Source organism: Euleptes europaea, chromosome 17 (assembly GCF_029931775.1).
Source record: "Euleptes europaea isolate rEulEur1 chromosome 17, rEulEur1.hap1, whole genome shotgun sequence".
In the NCBI taxonomy this organism is placed as follows: Eukaryota; Metazoa; Chordata; class Lepidosauria; order Squamata; family Sphaerodactylidae; genus Euleptes; species Euleptes europaea.
Window position 1 is genome coordinate 26,723,749 of NC_079328.1, and position 27,671 is coordinate 26,751,419.

General features: G+C 47.8%; 1 protein-coding gene across 1 annotated transcript; it reads left to right on the forward strand.

Annotated features, from left to right (window-relative positions):
• Positions 1-1,186: 1,186 nt before the first annotated feature.
• On the forward strand, positions 1,187-27,312 carry DRC7 (dynein regulatory complex subunit 7). The gene is made up of 17 exons (XM_056862802.1): positions 1,187-1,353; positions 2,634-2,808; positions 4,113-4,238; positions 4,854-5,048; positions 7,317-7,475; positions 8,775-8,993; positions 11,569-11,694; positions 12,897-12,969; positions 14,236-14,364; positions 15,255-15,383; positions 17,177-17,406; positions 18,679-18,894; positions 19,650-19,760; positions 22,553-22,663; positions 24,053-24,247; positions 24,793-24,932; positions 27,219-27,312. The coding sequence occupies exons 1-17, from the start codon at positions 1,187-1,189 to the stop codon at positions 27,310-27,312; spliced, it is 2,595 nt and encodes an 864-aa protein (XP_056718780.1).
• Positions 27,313-27,671: the final 359 nt, after the last annotated feature.

The following is a 27,671-nucleotide window of genomic DNA, read 5'->3' on the forward strand; positions in this document are numbered from 1 at the left end:
CGATCCACTAACTGGATCTGCTCAGCCCCTCCCCTTTGCAGGGCCTTTGGGGGGAGGTGAGGTACCTTTAGGGTTGCCAGGTCCCTCTTTGCAACCGGCGGGAGGTTTTTGGGGCCGAGGCTGAGGAGGGCGTCGTTTGGGGAGGGGGGGGACTTTAATTCCATAAAGTCCTAGACAGCCCAGCCTATGATGGGAGGGTGGTCCATTGCTGGAGATCAGTTTACCTGGAGAAAATGGCTGCTTTGGAAGGTGGACTCTATGGAATTATACCCCTCTGAAGTCCCTTCCCTCCCCAAACCCAGCCTTCCTCAGGCTCCACCCCCAAACTATCCAGGGATTTCCCAACCTGGAGCTGGCAACCCTACCCATATCCAGGGATGCTTCCATGATTTGGGGAGGGGGCTAGGCAGAGAGTTCCCAGGTCCTCCCTCCCATCCTTTGCTTACCACCAGGCCCCTTGCTTGTGCCCTCCTTCCCACCTATCCACATGCATCCCGCATGCTTGTGTGTTCTTCCCTTGTCTGCTCAAGGGCCCTTCCAGCACCCTTGCTCACAGCTGCCGGCAGCCCTTTCCCCAGTGGCACTAGGCAGTGTGTGCAGCCGTGAGCCTGGGTAGTGGTGTGCTAGCAAGCGAGCATGCAATGGGCATCAGCAACAGTGGGCCCTGCCAGAAACCCTGGGCCTTGGCAGCTGTCCCAACTCAAGATATGTTGATGCCAGCCCTGCCCATATTATTATTATTATTAGTAGTAGTAGTATTAGTAGTAATAATAATAATAAACCATTCCCAGAATTAAAAAAGGGAACACTGACAGTATGTCCAATAACAATAATAAAATTATATCATCATCATCATTATTAGAGAAGTGTATTCTTATTATTATATCCACATTCTGATGTTTTTGGAATGTCTCCCCTGATAATGGTTTTGCAGAACTCTGATTTGACCCCTAACTTACCTTTTTAATTTTTTTTTTTTTTTGGGAAGGGAATTATGTTAAACCTTTTTCTAAAAGAAGAGTTACGTAACTGCCCGGTTCCCAGACTTGCAACTTCCATTCATTTAAGTGGGAATCGTGCAGGAGATGTTTCTGGTGGATTGTGATCTTTGCTTTTAACCATATTTTATTTCTGCAGCTCCTTCCCACAGGGTTTCTAAACTGTTTGCACAGACCAAAACAGCAGAATGGAAGGTGTAGAAGAGAAGGACCAGAAAATGCTGGAGAAATTGGAGGAAGAAGAGGAGGAGGGCGAGGAGGAAGAAGAACTTAGCTCCTTTAATATCAATGATGAACTCCATGACTTGGAAGACAAACTGTCACAAATCCAAGTCCATATTCCTGAAGTTGTCTAGTAAGTCATGTGTGTCTGTGTGCACATGTATAATGGATACACCAGCCTTGCTCCACCCCATTTTCCAGTTTAGTTCATATTTCAGAAGACCAGTCCAGATCAAAAGATCGTGTAGTGCTATCAAAGGGTCTTTCCACATGGACGTTTTACTCCATCTTGGTTTCTTTACAGAAATGCTGCGTGGGAATCCTCCTCCTCTATTCATATAGATTCTGAGTGCCCCCTTGCTATGATCTTGCCTAAGCCTGACTTGGTACAACTTTTGGGGGGAAGAATTGCAGTCAAAGCACCTTTCAAAGCCATTATTTTCCTTGCCACCCCCCCCCCACACACAGTCACCAAAGGAATTTTTAAAAGATGCCTAGGTCACTATAGTGTTTTCACGTTACAATGAAATATTGCTGTAATCTTCTCAGATTTTATTTCAAAGGAAAAGTAAGTGTGTAGCCCTTTTCATTGTGGAGTTATAAGGGAGTAAGGTGCAGGCTTGCTCAGCAGAGTAGTCTAGATGAGACTTTACTAATGATGGGAGAGAGAAAAGAGCAGTTTGGCACTGCTACAAATGAAAGGCAGGGGTAGCTTGTTTAGGTTACTTTATGACCGAAGTCTTCCTTCACAGTTTGGATGTGTGTGTGTGTGTAAAGTGCCTTCAAGTCGCAGCCGACTTATGGCGACCCCTTTTGGGGTTTTCATGGCAAGAGACTAACAGAGGTGGTTGGCCAGTGCCTTCCTCTGCACAGCAACCCTGGTATTCCTTGGTGGTCTCCCATCCAAATACTAACCAGGACTGACCCTGCTTAGCTTCTGAGATCTGATGAGATCAGGCTAGCCTGGGCCATCCAGGTCAGGGCGACAGTTTGGATGACATGTCTACAATGTGTTGGTGAATGTGTTCCATTGGTAATTTTTTTCCTGGTCTTTCTTGATGCGTGTGTTTGCTTCCTTCTGTTTTTTTTTTTTAAGAGTACCTTACATTTATTTGTAATATTTTTCATCTTACAAAAATGGTAACCATTTTAAAAATATTTGTAAAACTTCTCCAGAACTCTGTGTGTCTTTGTGACGTTACAGACACTAGCCAATCATTGCTGTCTACCGCTAGCTTTTGCAGCGGACTTGCAGAACCAGTTTTTCAAAGCTCTTCCCTGCAGTGGAAAGGGCGCTTTTGTACTGAGGGGCACATCGAAGTCTGCCCTGCTGCTCTGCAGATGTTATGTATGTCCACCCAGAGTCATTTAGTCTCCTTCTCCCCCAACCCCCATGCCTCTTTCTGCATCTAGCGCATTTGACTGGAGTTCTGTCGACACCTCCGGTTTGCCAGCATCCTACAGGACGAATTCTCCCAAGGAGCAGTTGCTGCTGCAGGTGGTTGAGAATTTCCGCCAGCAGTACGTGCACCTCTGCCCCGACCGGGAGCCGCTTTTCCTGCACCCGGTGAATGAATGCAGTGTGGAAGTAAGTGGAGGGGCTGTCGACGATGCGAGGGTCATCTGAATGTTTATACTACAAGGGCTGGGCGTAATTGGAAGCTGACTCCCTAGAGGAAAAGGAAGACTCCTCAAAGGTTGAGGAGGCCACTTCCCAGCCCCGACGCTCCCTGTGCCCTACAGCCTCCAGAGGAAGACCTCCTGCCTTCCCTACCACAGTAGAGAAGAGGCAATAGAAATAGCATAGAATCATAGAGTTGGAAGGGACCACCAGGGTCATCTAGTCCAACCCCCTGCACAATGCAGGAAATTAACAACTACCTCCCCCCACATCCCCAGTGAGCCCAACCCTCCCCCCGCTATGCAGGATCCCACAAAGCACTCCCGACAGATGACCATCCAGCCTCTGCTTAAAGACCTCCAAAGACGGGGACTCCACCACCCTCCGAGGCAGCACATTCCACTGTCGAACAGCACTCACCGTCAGGAAGTTCTTCCTAATGTTTAGGTGGAATCGCTTTTCTATTAGTTTAAATCCATTACTCCGTGTCCTAGTGTCTGGAACAACAGAGAACAAGCTAGTTCCCTCATCAACATGACATCCCTTCAAATATTTAAACATGGCTATCATGTCTCTCCTCAACCTTCTCTTCTCCAAACTAAACAAACCCAACTCCCTAAGTCTCTCCTCATAGGGCATGGATTCCAGACCTTTGACCATTCGGGTCGCCCTCCTCTGGACACGCTCCAACTTGTCAACATCCTTCTTAAATTGTGGAGCCCAAAACTGGACACAGTTTTCCTAGTGAGGTCTGACCAATGCAGAATAGAGTGGTAGTATTACTTCCCTTGATCTAGACACAATACTCCTATTGATGCAGCCCAGGATTGCATTGGCCTTCTTAGCCTGGTGTGTCTTCCAAGGCTCTGAGAGAGAGGGGGCCAGGTAGAGAAGGGGACATCCCTGGTGTGTCTTCCAAGGCTCTGAGAGAGAGGGCCAGGTAGAGAAGGGGACATCCCCAGCTTGTCTTCCTAGGCTCTGACAGGGAGGGCCTGGTAGATAAGGGACATCCCCAGCTTGTCTTCCCAGGCACACAGAGAGAGGGCCTGGTAGAGAAGGGGACATCCCCAGCTTGTCTTCACAGGCACAGAGAGGGCTAGGTAAAGAAGGGGACATCCCCAGCTGCTTTTATTTTTTTTTGGATTCTTTGTCTCTGGACCAACACAACCACCTTCAATTTTTGACAGATTGTTTTGTGTTTCAAGTTGTCTCTGCTGAAGCCCAAATACCTCCCTTAACATACCCAGTAAGCCAACACCATTTTCTTGCAGAAATTTGTGAGTACTACGGTACGCCCGACCTTGCTCCCTTACTCCGAATTGTATGACTGGGATAGCTGTGCCCGTTTTGTGTCTGACTATCTCACTATGGAGCCCCTTCCGTCTCCTATTGCACCGGTAAGATACAAGGCCTTTTGGGTCTCCTTTATTTGAGCCAAAGTCACTGGCTAATGGTGGATCTAGGGAATCAGAACCTGAATCCCCATTTGTATGAAGCAAAACTGAACTGACCAAGTGGAGTAATCCTCTTCACCTGCAGGGTTGCAGAGTTTGTGGGTGTCTGTGGGTAGTTTTTGGTTCACTCTTGAATTCCAGTGTTGCATAGTGGTTCATGTGTTGGACTACTGCTGGGGAGACCCGAGTTCAAATCCCTGCTCAGCTATGAAGCTTTCTGGGCCAATCACTTGTGCTCAGCCTAACTTACCTCAGAGAGTAGTTGTGAGAATAACATGAAGGGGGGGGGGGGAGAGCCAGGCATGCTTTTCTGAGATCCCAGAAGGAACAGCGAAGAAGAAAATAATAATACTTTTCTGTCCTGTCCTACCCAAAGCATTTATTTGCTATTATCTGGACACAGGGTGATGTATGCAATGAGCCATTGGTCTGATTCAGCACGACAGTTTTAGCATTCTGATCCCCCAGTTCTTCCTTTCCAAACTGAACTGAAGAGGATTCGGGAGAACGAGTGGGGAGGGTGAATATTGCTGAATTGTTTGTCTTTTCTCTGTGTAGCCCAGTTACCTGTACTCCCCGACCACGATCCTGCGGTACCAGAGAGGGAACTGCTTTGACTTCAGCAACCTCCTGTGCTCTCTGCTTATTGGTGCGGGTTACGATGCCTACTGCGTGAACGGCTACGCCACCCGGGAGATATGCATGATGGATGAGACCAAGGAAGTGTGCCCGCTTTTGCAAAAGGAAGCAGAGGTGAGAGCTGAGGGGTTAGCGTTGGAACAAAAAAATGGGTGGGAGAGTTTTGAATGGCCAAACTTCAAGGGCTTTCCTACCCTTTGCCTTGGAGTTCAGGGGAAGCTTCTCCATCTACCCCATCCTTTTATTTTCTCAACAGATGATAGATAGGTCCCCTAGGGGGCAGCAAAGGCCTGTTTTTCCCCCAGGGGAGTAACACTGATGCTAAGACCCGTGGCTGAATGGATAGGGGCCACCCGTGACTGACTCCAAATATTAAGTCATTGTCCCAGAACAGTAAATGTCCGATGTTTATGTTTTATCGTTCAAATGACATCAGTGTTTTATAGGAGCATCTGCAGGAGAGCTACCGGTTTGTTTGTAGTTGCTTCTCAACTTGGGCACGGTATCTGGGCTGAGGGAGAAAGATTTCTATGGGCCAGTCTGCACCCCATCTCCTCAAACCCTTTATCCCCATAGTTGTCTCGCAGCTGCAGCTGCAGACGCAGAGCATTATTGTGTGGTACCTGCAAGCAGGGTCGGCGCTACCCTTAGGCGAACTAGGCGGTCACCTAGGGCACAGACCTCAGAGGGGTGCAGAACTGGCCTGAGGGGCACAGTTTTAAACAGATAAGTTTCTTGAAAAAAATGCAGCTGACAATTTATATATTTTTTTATTTTAAGATAAGTACCACAACAATACCCAGCTTGCTGGGGGTAAAGGGAAGATGACTGGGGAAGGCACTGGCAAACCACCCCGTAAACAAAAGTCTGCCTAGGAAACGTTGGGATGTGACGTCACGCCATGGGTCAGGAATGACCCGGTGCTTGCACAGAGGACCTTTACCTTTTTTCCACAACAGTGCTATGGAATATAATTAATTACAGCGTCCTTATATTAAAAGTTTTGTGCTTTTATTTTTTCTACAAGATATCTGTTTTTGAAAATTGGTTAGCAATGGGAGGGGGGCCCCAAGTAGTTAGCCTTGCCTAGGGTGCAAAAATGACTGGTGCCGGCCCTGCCCACAAGCGATTGTGTTTGTGTCGGGGTGTGTGTGTAATTGACTGAGAAGTTTTGCCACCACCAGATGCTGCCGGGCTCTGAGGTGGATAAACAGCTTCCCACTCACCAAGCCTCGGCAATCCTGGGCAGTGTCTTTTAGCGCTGAATCTTGAGGTGAACAAGAAACTGGCCCTAGCGCAATGCCAAAGATGCTGTTGATGTTCTGAACCCGTGCTTGGAGTCAGTAATGGGCTGGATAAGAACATAAGAACATAAATGTATGCTCCAGTCAAGCCAAAGAGATAAAAATGTTCTTATAACATAAGAAAGGCCATGCTGGATCAGACCACGGCCCATCAAGTCCAGCAGTCTGTTCGCACAGTGGCCAACCAGGTGCCCCCAGGAAGCCCCCAAACAAGACGACTGAAGCAGCACCATCCCGCCTGTGTTCCACAGCACCTAAGATAATAGGTGTGCTCCTCTGATACTAGAGAGAATAGGTATGCTGCATGACTAGTATCCATTTTGACTAGTAGCCATGAATTCCCCCCCTCCTCCATGAACATGTCCACTCCCCTCTTAAAGCCTTCCAAGTTGGCAGCCATCACCACATCCTGGGGCAGGGAGTTCCACCATTTAACTATGCATTGTGTGAAGACATACTTCCTTTTATCTGTTTTGAATCTCTCACCCTCCAGCTTTAGTAGATGACCCCATGTTCTAGCATTATGGGAGAGGGAGAAAACCTTCTCCCTGTCCACTTTCTCCAAACCATGCATAATTTAATAGACCTCTATAAATGTTATAATGGTGAACAACTTGGAGTTTAATCCTGACAACTCAGAGGTTCTCTGGTTTAGCAGAAAGGCAGAGCAGGGACTTGAGATCTCTCTTTTCTTATACTTCCAGTGTGGTGTGGTGGTTTAGAGTGGTGGTTTGGAGCAGCGGGCTCTGATCTGGAGAACCGGGTTTGATTCCCCGCTCCTCCACCTGAGCGGCAGAGGCTAATCTGGTGAACTGGGTTGGTTTCCTCACTCCTCTATGTGAAGCCAGCTGGGTGACCTTGGGCCAGTCTCAACTCTCTTCACGCTTTCTCAGCCCACGTACCTCACAGGGTGTCTGTTGAGGGGAAGGAAAGGTGATTGTAAGCCACCGGCTGCCTCTGAAGCAAATGCTGCCACAACCTCTGTGACAGCAGCTCAGTTTGGCCCATGACAGACACTTTAGTTGAGGCAGCTTTGAGGCATGATGGAACTGGCTTCATTTTTGCCTTGTGGTTTCAGGTCACGGTGGAAGCCATAAAACAGAAGCCCAAGAAGTACGCCGTCAAGCCTCTGCGGGACCTGCAGAGCAAATATGAACTACATCAGGCGGCCAAGGAGACAGCGAAAGAGCAGGAAGCTGAGGAGAAGAAGCGGAAAGAAGAGAAAGAAAAGATTGTGGTGAGCAGCTGCCCGTGCATTCTCCTCTGCCTGTCTCTCTGTCTGTCTGCTTCATTTATACCCTAATGGGAACCCAATCAGCTTACATCGTTCTCCATGTTATCCTCACAACAATCCTGTGAGGTAGGTTAGGCTGAGTGTGACTGGCTCAAGGTCACCCAGCAAGCTTCCATGGCAGAATGGGGATCTGATATCCCAGATCCTAGCTCAGCACTCCAGCGACTACACCACATTGGCTCCTTTTCCATAGCCACAGAAATGGACGTGCTCCGATAAAAGTGGGGCTAAATCTAAAATGTCCCCAAAATGACTCCCCTTTTTTGGTGACTTTCCAGCCTTCGTTGCCAGTTCCCTTTGCCTCTCGCTGTAAATTGCACTCGCATGTCCACAACGAAATATTAATGTAGCCAAGCCTGATTGAAGAGCCAGCGTGGTGTTGTGGCTAAGAGCTGTGGTTTGGAGCGGTGGACTCTAATCTGGAGAACCGGGTTTGATTCCCCACTCTTCCACATGAGCGGCAGAGGCTGATCTGGTGAACTGGGTTGGTTTCCCCACTCCTACGCATGAAGCCAGCTGGGTGACTTTGGGCTAGTCACACTCTCTCAGCCTTACCTACCTCACAGGGTGTCTGTTGTGGAGAGGGGAAGGGCAGGTGATTGTAAACCGGTTTGATCCTCCCTTAAGTAGTAAAGAAAGTTGGCGTATAAAAACCTTCTTCCTTCTTCTTCTTCCTCTTCTTCTCTTCCATCACATATGCTGTGTGATCCCTGGCTGGATGAAATTACCATTGGGAAGCTTTAATTTGCCCTCATTGATGTCATCATGCTGGCAACTCTGGTTGGCCGCACAGTGCTGCAACATTATCTGGTTTACTGTATGATCCCTGATTGGCTGGGGATCTGTCAGGTAACCAGTCCAGAAAAGAGAAAGACACAGTAGCAGGGGGAAATGGCATTCAACATTAATGAGGGGGAAAGTGACCAATAGTGCAGTTCTGTGGGATGGTACTGTAATCTAAAACCATAGATTTCAGCAGGCTTAAACTGGAGTCACTGTACACAGATTGATACTGTGAGATTGTTTGCCAGGAAAATATCGATCTCACCCAAATTTTCATTTTTCAACCCAAAAATTGAAACTGGAGGCTGTAAGTAAAAGTATCTGTTTTCCATTGACTATGAAGTTTTATTTATCATTACTTCTGAATAGCCGTGAGACCCTTGGAAGGAATGGGAAAGAGCGAGCAGTCGAAGTCTTTCAGGCACATACCTTTTGCTCCCGCCTTTCTCTGTGCTGCAGGAAGCTGAGAAGCCCATTCCAGATTCTCTGTACGGCCTGCGGGTCCATGCCTGGGTTCTGGTCCTTTCAGGCAAGCGTGAAGTGCCAGAGAGCTTCTATATCGACCCTTTTACAGGAAGAAGCTATGACACCAAGGACGAACTTTTCCTTGGCATCGAAAGTGTCTGGAACCACCGGAACTACTGGATCAACATGCAGGACTGTTGGAACGGCTGCAAGGTACTCCACGGGAATGGATGGCTGTGAGGCATCCTCTTTGAATGAATTAATAAATGGGTGGGTGGATGAATGAATGAATGCCTAGCTAGATCTGATGAGCATAGCGTGGAGCAACTCTCTTCCATCTAAGGCCCTTTCTTCATCGCGTGCGTGATAGCCCCGGATTAAGCTATACGGGCTGGCTCCCACTGACAAAAGGAAGCTCACAAGGGGTCATTGAAAATGATTTCCCTGTCTGGGGGTGGGATAAAAATGTAAGGAAGATCACACCTCTCTGGCCATCTGAGAGATGTGAATTGCAGGCTCATGCAACTCCAATTGCACAGGGGCCAAGCAGGGAAGGGAAAAGGGGTATAACCGTTTTGCTAATCAAAACCGGCTCTGCCACACGGTTGTTAACCCTTTAAAGGGGGAAAAGGTATATTTTTTAAAGGATGTCCTTGTTTTTCATTTAAAATGCTTAACAGTACAGCAGGGGAGCAGGGTTTTGCATACCAAAATCGAGCAGAGCTTCAGTGGTTAAACCCACTCTCCCTTCCCTGCATGGCCCCAATGCAAATTGGGGCAGCGTGAGCTTGCAGTTTGCATTTTACAAATAGGCACAGATGTGTGATCTTCATCACATCCATTTTGTCTTCATGGTATGCAGTTCCTGGAAGACACTGTCAAGGAGGTCCGGCCTGCCCTCCAGCAAACCGGTTCCTCCTTGGGTCAAAAGTTGCCAAACTCCCCACTGGGCTTCAGGACTCCCCCTAAAGCACAATGCGGGTAGACTCTGTTACCTTGTCGAGGAGACTCGGTCTGCTCTCCAGCAGGCCGGTTCCTCTTCAAGTCAAAGTCGCCAAATGTTTTCCTAGGAAAACCCAAATTCCTTACTGAGCCCCAGGATTCCCCCTTTGAGCGCAGTACAGGTATATCGCCACCAGCTCTCAATTCCAAAAGGCTGGCTTTCCCAGGGATGAGCTGAGAGCTACTCTTCCCAAGCCAGTTTCCCAAAAGTCAAAACAAGCAAAAACCGTCCCTGCAGAGTAGAGCTTCTGCCAGGGGAGGCTTATTGCCACAAAACACTAGGGTAGGTGGTTTCTCACACACACACACACACTCAGGCACTTGGATTTAGCCCTGAGACCCAAAAAAAGGTTTCTCAGGCTTCAATATAAAGTCTATAAGTTTATTTAATAAAATGTGCTCGTTACAGAAAGGAAATTGTTTGTGAGGCAGATAGCATAAAAACAAGAAATCTTAGCAATCTCTAACTTCACAGTAGTTCTTTAAGTTTCAGGCAAAATAGGCAAAGTTTCCAAGAGAGTAACAAATGCAAGGCTTTAGTTGATTTATAGTTACCAAGACCCAGTTTTGGTCCTAACACGCAGAGTGTCAGCCCTTCATGGTTGCCAGATGATGATCGCTTGGAGACATGACCAGCATGTCCCCCTCCCAAGCTTCATGATTTTGATTAGAACAGAGTTCATATTTATCTCTCCCATCTCATTGGGTGATGGCCATTCCGCCCAATGAGATGTTGGGGACGCAATAAACTTGTAAGATATTTGGGATGACACCTCTAGGCCTTTTGAAGTTACAGATGTATTTGCATCTCTGCAGCAATACAAAACATCTGGGCTCCTTCAAGCTTTTGAGATGTCAGGCTTCTAACAGGATTGTCACCAAAAGAACAGATAGCTGATTTACAATAGGAAGGCTTTGAAATGGAGGTGCTTTGAAGTGGAGGTGGCAGTGCCTCCGGTCTCCACACCTTTTCCCCCCAAAGTGAAGTGGCTTCCCATGGGAAATGGAAATGGTTTCCCACGGGAATGGTTTGTGAGAGAGCTGGTCATCAGCTCCCAGTCTGATATCAAGACATTGAAGACATAGAAGGCCGCAGCCTGAACCAAAGTTTGGTGATCAGAAGAAGAGCAAGGTTGCTTTTCTTTACAGACACATCAGATGTGGACTTGGGGACAATCTCCAGCCTAGCCCTTTTCGCTGTGCACTTCTCCTGGCAATCTTCCTCTGCTATGGTTGCTGAGTCATTTTGAATCAAGGGGAGAAGGAGACTGAGAGAAAACAAGGCAGGAAGAGGAGCAGGGCTGGTAGCTCTCTCACATGGACCCCAAGTTATGGACTAACAGAGCAGAGGGGGCTGGCATGATGTAACAGATAGAGCATCAAGCTAGGTCTTGGGAAACACAGGTTCAGATCCCCACCCTACGTTACTTTGGGCCACTCTCTCTCTCTTGTTCCTCCTGAACTCCCTCGCAGGGCTGTCACAAAAGGGGAAAAAAGAAGGAGAGGATAATCATGTATGGCACCCTGCGATAGAAGGGGGATAATGGGCAGGTAGGTAGGGAGGTGACTCATTTCTGCAAGACCCGACTTAATTTCAGGGTTCTTTCAGGAAAGGGCTTAGTGCCCTCCTCTTACCTGTGGCCGGAGTGAGGTTGCCTCCTGGGGGTACTGTTGACACGAGGTCCTTCAGATGAAATTGAACTTGCAGGGCGATTGAAATGGGTCCCCCGGCCCCTCTGTTCCATGTCTCTGAATGCTGATCTGTTTCCTGGCTGTTGCCTTGTAGGATCTCGAGTTTGACCTTGGTGACCCGGTGCGATGGGAGTTCATGCTGCTGGGCACCGACAAGCCCCTGCTGTTACTGCCAGAAATGGAGGAGGAGGATGAAAATGACGACGAAGTGGAAGACTTGGTAAGCCGTCACACACACCCTTTTTCTTGGTCCCCTGCTGCCACCGCAGCAGTGCTGGGCCCGGACACCACTGGAGCCTCCCACCGGCCTCTGGCCACTGGCACAGGCCGTGGCAGTGACCTGGGAGGTGTTCCGGCGCCCCGGGAGGTGTTCCCAGGGCGTAATCGTGCCAGTCGATGGGTGGGGCCGAAGTTAATCGACCTCCTGAGCCGTTTCAGCTCAGAAATGCCCCTTTTGTTGTTGTTGAGATACGCCACCTAAAAGCCCTATGAGGGCTGCGTGGTTTTTTTGCACCGGGTAGAGGTTTCAGCGGTGCCAAAACCTCCTTAGGAGGCAACGCCGCTGGGTTGCCTCCTAAGCCTGGCGCAGGCATTTCTCTCAGGAGTGTGCTGTAAATTAAGGGGGGATTACTCCAAAGCAGCAGCATGTGGCAGAATGAAGTCACTGAACATAACAGGATAAGAAAGAACGGGAGTTTCTCACTACGCAGGCATTTGACAGGACACATTTCTACCACCCAACCACTACCCAAACCTCTATTTAGGGCTGTTGATTCGGTTCGACAGCCCTAAATAGGCTGGGAGTCCTGGGAGTCCCAGGAAACCGGGCGGTTTTTTTTTTTAAGTGCTCTGCGCTGCCTGGGCAGGCAGCGTGGAGCAGTTTAAAGACCCCCCCGCCTGGTTTCCCAGGAAACCGGGCAGGGGGGGTCTTTAAACCGAATTTGTTTGGGAATGCCGAATTTCCCGCCGAATTCAGCATTCCTGAACCGGGGGGGGGGGGTTGGAATTCGGCCAAACCGGACCCAAGTCGGGCCGGGTTTGGCTGAATCCGAACCGGCCTGAATTTTTTTTCTCAACAGCCCTACCTCTATTTTAAGGCTGGAAAACATAATGGGTGAATATTAGAACAACACCAGCCCTGGGTGTGAAGGTTCAGGGCTTCTTTGGGGAAGGGGCTAAACCATTTTAGGTTTGTTGTATGCAGACAAATAATCTCGTGCTGAATCCCACTGTGGGTACCAAACTGTACAGGCCACCCCACATTGCATTATTCGCTCTTTGGGGAAGCAAGCGTAAAGGCTGTTGTTGGTAAAGTGTTTTTCAGAGTCAAAAAGCAAAAAAAAGAAGAAGGTAATATTGGCTGGTATAGTCAGAGCAGCACTTCTTAGCATCCTAACGTGTCCTCTCTCTGGGTCTCAACAGATGAAGGAAGAGGAATCCAAGGCCTTCGACATGCCAGCATCTTGGGTTGAACCAATCCGAATAACTTCAAAAGGTATTTCCTGCCTCTCCATGTTTGAATGTATTATGAAGTGGCCATCCTATGAATCAGGAGCTGAATGTAGCTTCCAGGCATTTCAGGTGAACTACTGGGCAATTTAAGCAAAAGGCCATTTGAGACTGAGATTTCTCTATATTCTATACTAAGTCTTGGAGCTCGGGTGTGTGTGTGTGTGTGTGTGTGTGTGTGTGTGTGGGAGAGCTCCTTGGGGCCTCAAGGAAAGTGGAATCCTCGGGGCTTATGGGTTGGGGGAGGAAAGGAGCACTAGGCCAGCCTGGAAAGGAGGCGGAGGGGAATGTGGGCTGCCTGCTGAATGAGAAACTACCTGCTGAATGAGAAACTGCAGTACCACCCTTGGCCATTTGCAGGGGTGGTGCTAGAAAGCAGGATAGCTCATATATGTGTGGAACTCTCCTTCGCATCACCTTGGAACAGCTTCCTCGTTAATGGTCATGGAATGAACCAGTTTGTGTGTATTATTTGTGTAGTTGGATCAGCATCCTCTTTAGAAGCTAATAGAGACTCTTGCATAAGCAAGAGACACAGGAATACCGGGAGGGGAGTTCATATATGCATGCGTGCTTGTGTATATGTATGATAAAATGCTGTTGAAAACATTGTTTGACAAAGGAGGAATAGCAGGGTCATGGCTCAGAGGCACAGCATCTGCTTTGCAATCAGTCATCTTCAGTTAAAAGGAGGTGGTAGCAGGTGTGGGAAAGACCTCTACCTGAGACCCTGGAGAATCGTTGCCAATCAAAGTAGACAAAACTCACCCAAATAGACCTGCGTATACTCAATACAAGGCAACTTCATGTGAAAGCTTGCTTTCCGCGTTGATTTAAACTTTGAGAAGAGAAATCTAAGTTAGCTGAGTATTTTGCACGATCACAAAACTTTATACCCAATGAGTACTGGTTATCCTGAATCTATTAGAGTTCACATCCTTATTAAGGATGAATTTTCTCAGGTAACAAAGTTGGTGGCCAGGTTTTGTAGAATAGTATTTCATTTTCGGAAATCTAAATAGAAGTGAAAAGTTGTGGATGGGTTTGAAAGTTTAAATTTATATTGCAGACCAGTTTTTAACCATTTTAAAGAGAGTAATGTTTTGTTTACTGTTTTAACCAAAATGTTTTGTTTTATACTGCCGGTTTGGGTAAGACAATGTAACTGCAAACATTTTATGTTTGGTCTAAGGACCGCAATAAAGAATAAAAACTATACTCAGTGGATGGCAATTCTGTTTCTGGTCTGCAGAATTTGAGGTGCGGTGTCCCCAAGGCAAAAAGGAGATTTTGTACAAGAATGCCAAGCTGGAGAAATGGGCACCTTACCTGAACAAAAACGGGCTGATCAGCCGTCTCACTCTCTATGAGGATCCAGATTGTGAGCACCACGATAAGACCCCTTGAGCACTCTGAGCAAGATGAACAGTGGCTGCTTCCTCACGGATGGTTTAGCTCCACTTTCTACCCTAAGTTCAGCTTTTATCAACATTATCAACAACATTATCATGCAGTTCACAACCATCCAGGTTTCCCTGTGCTTCACGGAGCTTTCCCCCTCAAAACTACTTTAGTCCAATCTTTCCATGAAGATCGTACTCAAAGCAGGTTTGGTCGCGGTGTGGACAGGAAGATGCAGATTTATTTAATTAATTTTTAAAAAAACCATTCATTCCCCACCTTTCCTCTTGGCCCAAGGTGATTTACGGGCAACTGTTAAAACATTACAAATCAAAACCAGATAAAATCCCCAAATGCTTCCCTCCCCACTTAAAGATGCCTGCTGTTCATACCCCATCAAAAGCCCTGGCAAACAAATAAGCCTTGTGGTGCCTCCTGAAGACCTCCAGTGAGGTCTTTTTAATCCCCCTTTGGGATCAGATGTAACCCTTAAATCATAGACGCACTGAAAAAAAAAGATGTTCCTGGGATAGGTTGGGGAAGGAGGATGCTCATCCTTAATTATGGCATAAATGTTGTCCAATAAGGTACCCAGGGCATTTGTATTGCCATTTATATTCTCAGGAAAGCCATGGAAGTGCTTTCAGGGGAATGTATCACATTTTCTCAGGTATGTTGTAAAATATAAAGGCATCCTATGGTGGGAAAAATTCAACATCCCTAGAAAACAGAAGCCCAACTCTGAGGGAGGATATGTCTGTGATAAATGCTCCTTTATTGGGCAAAAGCAGGTCAGCTGCTAATGACCTGTATCTAGCACTAAGTTATTGAGACTAAAGATTCTCCACCCCCTTTTCCTATTCCCACGAGATTCCAAAATGCTGGAGGTGAAGGAATGGTTCAAGAACCGAGAAGACATGATGGAGAGACGAGAACTGAAGAAGCAAACAGACGTGACTACAGAATACTTTGCCCCTGGACATGTGCAAGGTCTCAAAGGTACCGAGGCCCTTCACAGAATCATTACTGCTGGTCAACGGGGGAGGGGAGGTGCTATGTGTAGGGTTGCCAACCTCCAGGTACTAGCTGGGGGTCTCCTGCTATTACAACTGATCTCCAGCTGATAGAAATCAGTTCACCTGGAGAAAATGGCTGCTTTGGCCATTGGACTCTACGGCATTGAAGTCCCTCCACTCCCCAAACCCCACCCTCCTCAGACTTCAGCCCCAAAACCTCCTGCCAGTGGTGAAGAGGGACTTGGCAACCCCATGTGTGACAACGAAGCTCTCTTGCTCTGGACCCAACCTGTGAACTCGGTTGCAGCCATACATGATTGGCTTGTGTTTTTCTCTTCTTCCCATGTGTGCTGTTCCTGCCTTGGACCGGATTGTGATAGGGTTGCCAGGTCCCCCATGGCCACCAGCGAGGGATGGGAGAGTAGGGTTGCCAGATCCATCTTGGGAAACTCCTGGAGATTCTAGGAAGGAGCCTGGGGAGGACAGGGACCTCAGTGGGGTACAGTGCCACAGAGACCCCCTTCCAAAGCTGCCGTTTTCTCCAGGGGAACTGTTCTCCATAGTCTGGAAATGAGCTGTAATTACGGGGGAACTCCAGGTCCCACCTGGAGGCTGGCATCCCTAGATTGTGACGTGGGAGCAGAAGGAGATTTAGCCTCTCCCCTCCCCCACTCCATGCTGTTATCCTGAACTGAAATGGTCCAGAGAAGAAACAATTTTACCTTTCATGGAAGACAATATGTCCATTTGGTTTTCTGCAACAGGCCAAATAGCTCCCCCCCCCCATACACACACATGCATTGTTTCTGTTCAGGGGAAGAGGAGTGGGTGGGAGGCTGAAGTTCCTTATGCTCAGATGCCATGGTCTGATCGGAAGTGGGGACAGCACATGTTGGAAGAGAAGAGGAGCATGTGATGGAGTTCATCTACCCCCTCTCCCGGTATCCCACCAGTTTTGGGCACCATAATTCAAGAAGGATGTAGACAAGCTGGAATGTATCCAGAGGAGAGCAACGAAGATGGTGGGTCTGGAGACCAAGTCCTGTGAGGAAAGGTTGAAGGAGCTGGGTATGTTAAGCCTGAAGAGAAGAAGACTGAGAGGGGATATGATAACCATCTTCAAGTACTTGAGGGGCTGTCATAGAGAAGATGGTGTGGAAGGGTTTTCTGTTGCCCCAGAAGGTTGGACCAGAACCATTGGACAGAAATTAAATCAAAAGAGTTTTCAGCTAAACATTAGGACGAACTTTCTGACAGAATGGTTCTTCAGTGGAACAGGCTTCCTTGGGAGGTGGTGGACGCTCTTTCTTTGGAGGTTTCTAAGCAGAGGCTAGATGGCCTTCTGTCAGCAATGCAGATTCTGTGAACTTAGGCAGATTATGAGAGGGAGGGCAGGAAGGGTTGCATCAGTGTTTGGCTCTTGAGGCCCTTTCTTACATGTCCAGGGTAATGCTGATCACCGCTTTGGAGTCAGGAAGCAATTTTCCTCCAGGCCAGATTGGCCAGGGATTCTGGAGGGTCCCCCCCTTGCATCTTCTGGGCATGGAGTAGGGGTCACTGGGGTTGGGGGGGGGAGGTAGTTGTGAATTTCCTGCATTGTGCAGGGGGTTGGACTGGATGACCCTGGTGACCCCTTCCGACTCTGTGATTCTATGATTCTCTTTGTGGAAATTGACCTTTATTTGTTGATTCCTCCAATTCTCTGAGATTTCTGCGGGCACTGGACAAGTGCTATCTAACTCGAGCCTTCACCAGGGCATCTCTCTGATTTCTCAGCACACACCTACAAGACAATGGAGCCCGAGACAGAGCGCACCATGGAGTTCTACAGCGAGACACGGGTGGACGGCCTTCAGAAACGAGTCGAAACGCCCACAGACATGATAGAATATTTTGAAGGGCGATCAGATTTCCTGCGGTACCGGCACACTGAGTTTGGCAAGCGAACAAAGAAACCGGCCAACAACACACAGGTCAACACAGAATCCAATGCCCGACCGATTGTGGTAAGTTGGCACCCTGGTTAAGAGATTGAGCTACAGAGTCAGAAGATCCCAATTCAAGTCTTCATCCTTGCCAAGAACTTATTGTGTAACCTTAGACAAGCCCCCCCTCTCTCCCCCCCGTCTTCAACAGACAAAACCTTTCAGAGTTATCATAGGGACTGTAACAAGATAATATATGTATAGCACTTTTGAATATTTGACACCGCCATAAGAACATAACATAAGAACGTAAGTCAGGCCATGCTGGACCAAGGCCCATCAAGTCCAGCAGTCTGTTCACACGGTGGCCAACCAGGTGCCTCTAGGAAGCCCACAAACAAGACGACTGCAGCAGCAGCACCATCCTGCCTGTGTTCTACAGCACCTAATATCATAGGCATCTTCCTCTAATCCTAGAGAATAGGTATGCATTATATATAAGCGGGGGCTAATCCGGTGAACAGGATTTGTTTCCCCACTCCTCCACATGAAGCCAGCTGGGTGACTTTGGCCTAGTCACATTCTCTCAGCCCCACCTACCTCACAGGGTGTCTGCTGTGGGGAGGGGAAGAGAAGGTGATGGTAAGCAGGTTTGATTCTTCCTTAAGTGGTAGAGAAAGTCGGCATATGAAAACCAACTCTTCTTCTTCTTCCTGCACCATTTTTGCCAGCAGAAATGGCAATGTTTGCCCCTTTCTCAGGTGCCACATTTCCTGGGATGGTGACATGGAACCTGAGAAAGGGCAAACAGTCCCATCCCCTTGCAGCTGTTTCCGCCGGTGAAAACTGCACAGAATCCTGAAGCCCCTTCTTCACCCTTACATGGTTTGGAGCCGTGCATAGCAACGGAGAGGTTTTTAACAGTTAGTCCTGGTGTGAACAAGTGACTGAGGGTGCTTTCAAACATGCCAAATACTGCACTTTCAATCCGCTTTCAATGTACTTTGCAGCTGGATTTTGCTGTGTGAAATGACAAAATCCACTTGCAAAAGATGCTTAAAGTGCATTGAAAGTGCATGGAAAGTGCATTATTCAGCATGTGTGAAAGCGCAGTGAGAGTTGGGTTGGGCACCCATGAAACGACATGACACATGTAACATGTATTTTGGTCCTAAGCCCAAGAAAAGCAGATGTCACTGCACCCGCTTTCTAAAAGGGCACCCTTGATTTGACCCAGCTGCTCATTTTACTTTTGACCTTCAAACTCTTTAGTTTGGTTGGCCCAGAATTCTATTCCAGCTTCCTTTGATCGTCCTTTTTCTCCCTCGTCTCCATGCCCTGACTCCTCTCTAGAAAATCACAGAGCGATTCCACAGGAATCCAGAGAAACCAGCAGATCAAGATGTGGCCGAGCGCATCTTTTTGATCTCAAAGGAAAAAATCCTCTTGACCTATCACTACAAGCAGAACTACATCACTGCCTCAAAGAGGGAGTTCAACAAACGGTCAGACGTGGACAGCACTGGGAATAAGATCACCATGACCCACGATATGTGCATCAGCTATAAGGTACAGAGAGCCCCTTGCCACTCACTACATAGGAGGCATCTGACACTTAAAGAGACTGAGTAACCGATTGGTATGTACATCTGTACAAACATTAAGAGCAGAAGGAAACAGGGACTAACTGCAATCCTTAACAGAGTTACACCCTTCTATGTCTACTGAAATCTTTGGGCTCTACAACTCAATTGAAATTAAATCAAAAGAGTTTCTGTCTAGACATTAGGATGAATTTTCTAACAATTAGAGTGGTCCTCAGTGGAACAGGCTTCCTCGGGAGGTGGTAAGCTCTCCTTCCCTGGAGGTTTTTAAGAAGCGGTGAGACGGCCATCTGTCAGAAGTGCTGATTCTATAACCTTAGGTAGAAGATGAGAGGGAGGGCATCTTGGCCCTCTTCTGGGCATGGAGTAGGGCTCACTGGGTGTGTGTGGGGGAGGTAGTTGTGAATTTCCTGCAATTGTGTAGGGGGTTGGACTAGATGACCCTGGTGGTCCCTTCCAACTCTATTATTCTAACCCACCTATGCTTTCCAACCCCACCACCTGGGTTGTGAGCTCCAACAGAATGCCTGGCTTTTTTTTTCTCCTGCTTTTTGGAAGGACTTGTGCTCATGTGCATAGAATTGTAGAAACATAGAGTTGGAAGGGCTCGGAGTCAGGATCAACTCCCCTCAGCATGGGACCAAGGCAGCTGCCCTGTTGCCCATTGGCTAAGACCTCCCCTGTGGGAGGGTCCTTCTTCACTGGTATGTTTCTCTTTAGGCAGGATTAATGGAAAAAGACGAGAAGTTGTTTCATCTGTACGAAATGATGCTGTGCTTAATTGAAGAGGAGAAGCTGTCTAGGCACCAAGTCTGGGAGTCCGAGATGGAGGTAACAAGGAAGCTTCAGGGGCAGAAGATCCAAGGTTTACAGCACCATCCTGCAGAGAGTTACACCCTTCTAAGACCACTGACTTCTGTCGTCTTAGAAGGGCATAACTCTGCTTGGAATGGCACTGTTGGTCCACTCCTGTTGAAAGGGTCTCAAGCGCCAGGGCTGGGAAGGACCCCTGCCCAAGGCCATGCAAAGGCATCTCTGGTCAGAACAGGCAGTTCAGAGCTCACCGCGTCAGTAGCCTGAATCGGCATAAGGCAGCTTCCGAGAAACTCTTGGCGATGCTCCGAACCAGATCGAGAAACGGGAGGGCTGCAGCATGGAGCCTTCCTGAATATGCAAACGGTGGCCATTTCACAAGTGGTTGGGGTGCTCACCGCTCCCCTTTGCGAAATCTGAAGACTTCCTCTGGCCTAAGGAGACTTCCGCCAACTTACATGGCCCTTCCTCATTAGGCAGGAGGAAGCATGAATCCTATGGTTCCTGAGCTTTTGCGCAGATGTGACAGGGAAAAGAAGAGGAGTGAGAATAGCAATAGCAAATAGCAAATGGTGGCAATAGCAATAGTAAATGGCCCTCTTGGAAGCCCTTAATGAAATGGATTTTCAATCTGCATGCAGGCAAATTAAATGTAAGGTATCATCGCTTGATAATTGGAGCACGGGCTGCAGAGCTTGTAGAGTATGTTCCCTATATTACCTGAGCTTCTCAGTCCCGAAGTTATTACCTGCATATTGTAAGTTCTTAACGGTTCCCAAATATAGAATTTTATTCTGGGCAAGATTAAATGAGTACCCAGCTTGCTGGGGGTAAAGGGAAGATGACTGGGGGAAGGCACTGGCAAACCATCCCATAAACAAAGTCTGCCTAGAAAACGTCAGGATGTGACGTCGCCCCATGGGTCAGGAACGACCCGGTGCTTGCACAGGGGAGCTTTACCTAAGATTAAATGCTTTGCCATTAGGGGAACTAACTGGTAGACTTCAAGGAATCCCCTTTTCAAGTCAATTCTGTGACTGTAACTCAGGGGACTGAGACACCCTTTGGCACTTTTCCATTGGTTGCAAGAAATACAATGTGGCCTGTGAGAAATGGATTTATAGATGTGTTCAAAAATGGAGCCCTAATACCAAGCAAGAGCTTGTAGCTAAGCTACTAGCAGATATTGATCCAAATGTGTCCTTGGGGGTCACAAAATTTTTGTCTATGGCATTTACTTACTTTAATGATATTGCTCACATGGCCAGTTCAGCCCTGAACAACGTCACACTAAGATCAAAATAAGAAAAAGAAAAAGTAACTAACAGTTCCATAAAGAAATTAATACTTGTTAATCTTAATTGTCTGGGAAATAAATTTGGCAACAGCCAATGTAATATTAAAATCTACCCCTGCTAAAATAATCCTCAAATTCTCCAATCTAGAGGCAGATTCACGGATAAAAGGCTTTATCCATCTATCCCTAGCCTCGCTGAGCAGGTCACAGCCAAACACAGCTGAAGAGTGTCTGTTTGGCCAGAACCACACTGACATCCTCTCTCACAATACGGAACCCTATTTAAACAACCTATTAATTCCCCTGATGGAATGGCATTCAGTCTAGCCCGCATAAAAAGTCGTCTGTATCGCGGGATTGTCAAAAAAGCAAAATACATTGGGAAGGATTGCAGCAAGTTTAGACCTAGGTATAGAGAACATAAGAACATAAGTACATAAGAAAGGCCCTGCTAGATCAGACCAAGGCCCATCAAGTCCTGCAGTCTGTTCACAGTGGCCAACCAGGTGCCTCTAGGAAGCCACAAACAAGACGACTGCAGCAGCACCATCCTGCCTGTGTTCCACCACACCCAAAATTATAGGCATGCTCCTCTGATACTCCTCTGATACTGATACTAATTAATAGCGGTGAGCACACTCTATGTGGTCTAGTTTTAGTACTCTCAAAATCCAGTTTTTGCATGCAGCCCAAGATGGACGAGAGAGCTGCCAATGATCCATGCTCTTTTAGGTTAGAGAGAGAGAGATTCCTAAAGACTGGATATGACATTTGACCAGTTTACTCCATGGGGTTTGATAAGAGTCAGCTTGGAGAAGATGTAAATATCCATTCAACTCCGTTGAGAAATAGATCTTAACCCAGAATCTAAAGGTCGCAGCCCATATCTGAGCTTCAAGGGAGCTAAGGCCCAGTTCACCATGCAATGATACCCCAGCAACACAGGAGCACCAGTAATTTTTATGGAGAAAAAAATTCAAAAGGGAATCGACAGATTCTCCACAGGCTTCAACCTGTCTATGGCATTTAATGGTACTATCTTTTAAAGTTTTAACTTGTATCTTTATTTAACATGTGAAAACTTAAATGAATGTTATCTTAGATATTTTGTTTGTTTTATATGTATTTTCTTTTCTTTTTTGCTTGTGACCTGTTGGTCTCTGAGCAGTAAATAAATGGATGAAATGGCCCATAAGTGGGGGGTGGGCACGGCCACCATTCCCGACAGCTCCTGTGACACTGCCGATGCTGCAGAGAAACATGTTTTCCCGCCTCCGTGTGGAAGTCGCCGTTGTCCTCAAACATAAACAAGGTGGTGTACAGCATAATACACAATGTTTTGGTAGGCAAGGGGTGTGTGCAGACCCCCACAAATGCCATTATTATGATGCAAGTCACATGTGAACTGAGCTGCCCTTGACCTCACAGCGGGAAACCTCCTGGTCCCACCCAGGCTCCTGCTAGAAAGGGACTTGCTAGCCGTTTGGTTCTTTGCTAACTTTTCTATTCTAAGGTTCTGGACATTCTGAGGATTCGCGAGGAAGAAGTAGCAGCCAGCAAGTTGACTGTGTCCATTTACGACACGGACAGGAATGAGAAGAGCAGAGAACACAGAGAATTAATGGTAGGTGAACAGGCAGTCTTGAGTCACAAGCACATAGCGTTTGGGCAACCTTCCTCTGGGCCTACTTGCGGTTAACAGTCGCCCCCTTTCCTAGGAAGCCCTCGAACTGTAGAAGAAAGCAAATGAAGTATCTCTGGGATTCCCAGCACCTGACCAGACTGCAGTTCCCGGGTGTTCTTGGGGGGGCACAACGGGGAGCGCAACATGATGGACTAGTGTACAAGTTAGTGGTGTAGATGGGCCCTTTGCCCTCCAGGATATAATACCAACCTCTGGCAGATCCATGCCTAAGCCTAGCATGTGATCGTGTGGATCGGCCAAGGCCACAACTCAAACAATGACTAATTTTTTTCCTAGTTGGACCCTAAAACTACGACCATGTAGGTGACCAGCCTCCATTCAACATTGCACATAATGTTGACCAGGGTGGTACAGTAGTAAGCGTTGGACTAATATCTGGGAGACCCAGGTCCAAGGGGGGAAAGTAGGCAACGAGAAAAAAAAAAGTAGGCAAAAAGCTAGCTGTGCAAAAGACAGAGCAGATATTTATTCAGTTTTCTTGATGACTGGTGTCCTCGTGTTTTCTCTTCAAATCCCCCCTCCGCCTTAAAGCTCATTGGGTGACCCCGGTAGGGTTGCCAACTCATGGCTGGAGCAGGAGACAATTGGTGCAGTGGGAGAATTAATTTTAATTCACTCTGAGACCCCCTACGCATTTTGCATAAGCTTAAATGGGAGGGATGTATAAAATATCATAGCCTGAACACTTCCCACGGCAACAGTCCTTGCTCTGCACTTTTCGTTTCTTTTCTTGCAACTCTATGCCTGGAGATTTAAGGATTGAGCCTGGGGAAGGGTGGGGTTTGGGGAAGGAAGACACCTCAGCAGGGTATAATGCCATAGAGTCCACCCTCCAAAGCAGCCATTTCCTCCAGGGGAAAAGATCTCTGTTGTCAGGAGATCAGTTGTAATTCCAGATCTCCAGGCCCCACCTGGAGGTTGGCAATGTAGACCTTGGGCCAGACACTCCCTCACTCCTTACTGTACCTTACAGGTTGTTGTATGGACAAAACAGAGGAGGAAAGAATGATGTATGCTACCCCCCAGCTGCTTGGGGAAAGGATGGGATAAAAACATGCCAAGAAATAATTCCCCCAAGGGGATATGACAGCTGACTATAGTGTTGGCCCACACTGGATGCACATCCGTTGCATCACCAGCTGGCCACATGGATACGTCAGAGACCCGAGTCCTGGGTGCGCCTTCTAAGAGAGCTTAATGGTGCCTTCCGAGGGAGGGGCTGGCGCTATGTGGTTTGCTGCAGAAGTATCCCTTCTGGAGACCCTCGATGGTCCAGCTGGTGTAGCCAAGGCTGCTCTTCCCCTGTAGGAACGCCTGCTGCAAGAGGAGCGCCAGCGGCAGGTGGAGCAGGATCTGGACTACCTGGCCCCTTTCCTGGTCCAGATGGGTGGCATCGAGAAGATGACCAAGTGGCTCGCCTTGCGCCTCAAGGAAGACTGCCTGAACGATTTCAAGCACCACCTCGTCGACAAGGCCAACCTCATCCAAGCCCGTTTCGAGAAGGTGCCTCGTCCCCTTGCCTCATTGTCCCTTGGCGGAGAGGCAGAGGAGGGACCAAAGCAAGGGCTGGCTTGGCCCAGTGGTCCTTATTTCTCCTCCTAGGTTTTACCCTGTTGCCTGAATAGCTTCCTATCAAGCGTGGTGTAGTGGTTAAGGGCAATGGTTTGGAGCAGTGGAGTCTGATGTGGAGAACCGGGTTTGATTCCCCACTCCTCCGCATGTGTGGCAGAGGCTAGTCTGGTGAACAGGGTTGGTTTCCCCACTCCTCCACACGAGCGGCAGATGCTAATCTGGTGAACCGGGTTTGATTCCCCACTCTTACACACAAAGCCAGCTGAGTGACCTTGGGCAAGTTACAGCTCTCTTAGAGCTCTCTTTGTCTCACCCACCTCGGTGTCTGTCATGGGGAGCGGAAGGGAAGGTGATTGTAAGCCAATTTGAGTCTCACTTAAGTGGTAGAGAAAGTCGGCATATAAAAAACAACTCTTCTTCTTCTCCCTTTTGTCCTCCCTCCCTGATCTATTCTCTGCCTTTCCATCCTCACACAGGAAACTCAGGAGCTTCAGAAGAAGCAGCAGTGGTACCAGCAGAACCAGCTCAACATGACCTTGGAGGATGAGGATGCCTACTTAAGCTTCTGCTCTGAAGCCATGTTCCGCATTCGCATCTTAGAGAATCGCCTCAATAGGTACTGCGAACAGGTCTCATCCCCAAGTGCCCCCCCGGGCAAGGAATTCCTGGGTGCTCCAACCAATGGTTGCCAGCCCCTGGTGTGGTATCCCCTTGCCCCCATCTCTTGTTTCCCACTGGTATTTGGAGCAGAAGTACAAAACGTTTTAAAAATGGCTGTTGGGGCAATGGCATGACATCATGAGAGGGGATATAACCATCTTCAAGTACTTGAAGGGTTGTCATATAGAGGATGGTGCCGAGTTGTTTTCTGTTGCCCCAGAAGGTCGGACCAGAACCAACAGGTTGAAATTAAATCACAAGAGTTTCCATCTAGACATTAGGAAGAATTTTCTAACAGTTAGAGCTGTTCCTCAGTGGAACAGGCTTCCTTGGGAGGTGGTAAGTGCTGGAGGTTTTTAAGCAGAGGCTAAATGGCCATCTGTCAGCAATGCTGATTCTATGACCTTAGGCAGTTCATGAGAGGTAGGGCATCTTGGCCATCTTCTGGGCACTGGGGGTGTGAGGGGGAGGTAGTTGTGAATTTCCTGCATTGTGCAGGGGGTTGGACTAGATGACTCTGGTGGTACCTTCCAGCTCTATGATTCTATGATCATTTCCAGGGAAACCCCAGAAGTGACAGCAGTCCTGTCTAGGAATCGCTGGAAATTCTATGGTAAAACCATAGTTTCCAGCAATGCCTAAAGAGATATGATGCCACTTCTGGGTTTTCTGGAAGGGGCATCATGCTGGTGGCGCTGCCCCCCCCATCCCCACTGGTCTCCCATTGGTTGCCATCTGTATCAACCCTACTTCACCACATAACCCTTGCTCACTATCTCAACTTACTCACTGATCCTTTTATTTATTTAGCTTACTAACAGTGCTGTCGTAAGCAGAACCATTGACTTGAGCTTGGAAGGGTGCATTTCTGCTTTGGGTGGCATTGCAACTTCCTTAGAACTTTAAGAAAGTTTTTTAAGCCCGTTTATGTGCGTGTGTGTAAAATGCCATCACGTTGCAGCTGAGTTATGACAACCCTGTTGGGTTTTCAAGGCAAGAGACAAACAGGTATTCCTTGGTGGTCTCCTATCCAAATACTAACGAGGGCCATCCCTGTTTAGCTTCTGAGATCTGATGAGATCAGGCCAGCCTGGGTCATCCAGGTAAAGCCTGTTTATACCCTAATCATATTAGAATATCCTCAGTAAAACTGTTAATACCATAAAACGGGGATCCAGACACAGAGCGATATTAAGGATCACATGGTAACATGTCCAGTCTTCGACCAATGTCTTCATCACGTACCCAGAGAATAACGATGATCTTCACCTGCTTCAGGAGCAAAATCAGCGATGAGCACAAGCAAATAGCCTGGGGAGAGCACCCCATAATGCGGGGGCAACCACTGAAAATGCATTACTCAACTGGATGCTGATCTTGCATCTGATAGGATAGCCCTGTTCAGGCTGTACATAGAGAAGGGAGTGGGAACATGCCCCTCCAGCCCCCGTACACTTGCATGTACAACTGAATGTCTGAGGTGATTTTCTGTGTGTCCACAGTTATTTGTGTGTCTGAGTCCCCATGTGATTACGACCCCTGCATGTAGCAGCATCCCCAATTGCATGGAGAAGCCTGTATACATACTACTTGTTGGCAAGGGGCTCACTGCAGACGTTCTCATGGATATTCGGCAGCAGGCTCAGCGGATCCAGTCCTGCTTTCCTCTACTCTTATTGAAAAATGAAGGACAAGTCAGAGGAGAAAAGGACCTGGAAGTCGGGAGACCTCCTGGCCTCCCCCTTTGTTATCTGCCACCGCTTGGTGGGCAGTGTGTGTGTGTGGGGTGGGGGGGAATGACCAAAAAGTGGCATCACACTAGACATTCACCAGAAGTGAGGTCATGATGTCTGCATGATGTCATTCCTCCCATCCCTGCCACCTCTCTCTCCCACTGGCTGGCAACCCTACAAGGGGATGCTAAGTTTTGGGACAGCAGATCTGGGATTCCACATTGGGGAGGCCTAGTTCCTCAGGAAAGTTCTGATCTTTTCCCTTCACCTACAAAGTTTGTCTGTACTGCCAAGTGATAGCAGTTTTATACCACTTTGACTATCATGGCTTCCCTCAGGGAATCTTGGGAAATACACTTCTATGAGGTACTAAGAATGTTCAGTTAAAAATCTCGTCTTTGCAGAACTACAGTTCCCCGGGAACATTTCTGAGGGAAGAGACTGCTCTGCCATTTTGAGCCCAGAGTGTGGTTATGCCCTTAATTTAATATTTTCTCCCCCTTCCCCAGGCACAAGGAGAGAGCCCCACAGAAATATCTAGCACTGGAAGAAAAACTATGCAAGGATCCTCGCCTGGTCGAGTATCTCAAGTTTTATGCTTGATTTACTCCATGCTCAGATGTCAACGGGAGTCACCCCTGGACACCTCCCTGAGCATCCTTGATGTAAGAAGTTACAAGGATCCACATTAAGTTATTTCTTCCATATTATTAGCCTGTTTATTTTTTCTCCCAAAAAATATGGGGGTCTTCAGGAAATAACAGAAGTCTATTTTCACGCTCCAGTCTCGGGTCAAGTCTGCTGCATGTTACATACACAGGTGCATAACAAAAGCGGTATGGATGCTTCATCGGGGGAAGGGACACCTTTGGGAGGGGGCAGTTTTGAGAGCAGAGTCAACAGGCGGTGTGCGGGAGAAGGGTGCACACAGACACACACGCACCACATCTTGTCCACTCCAG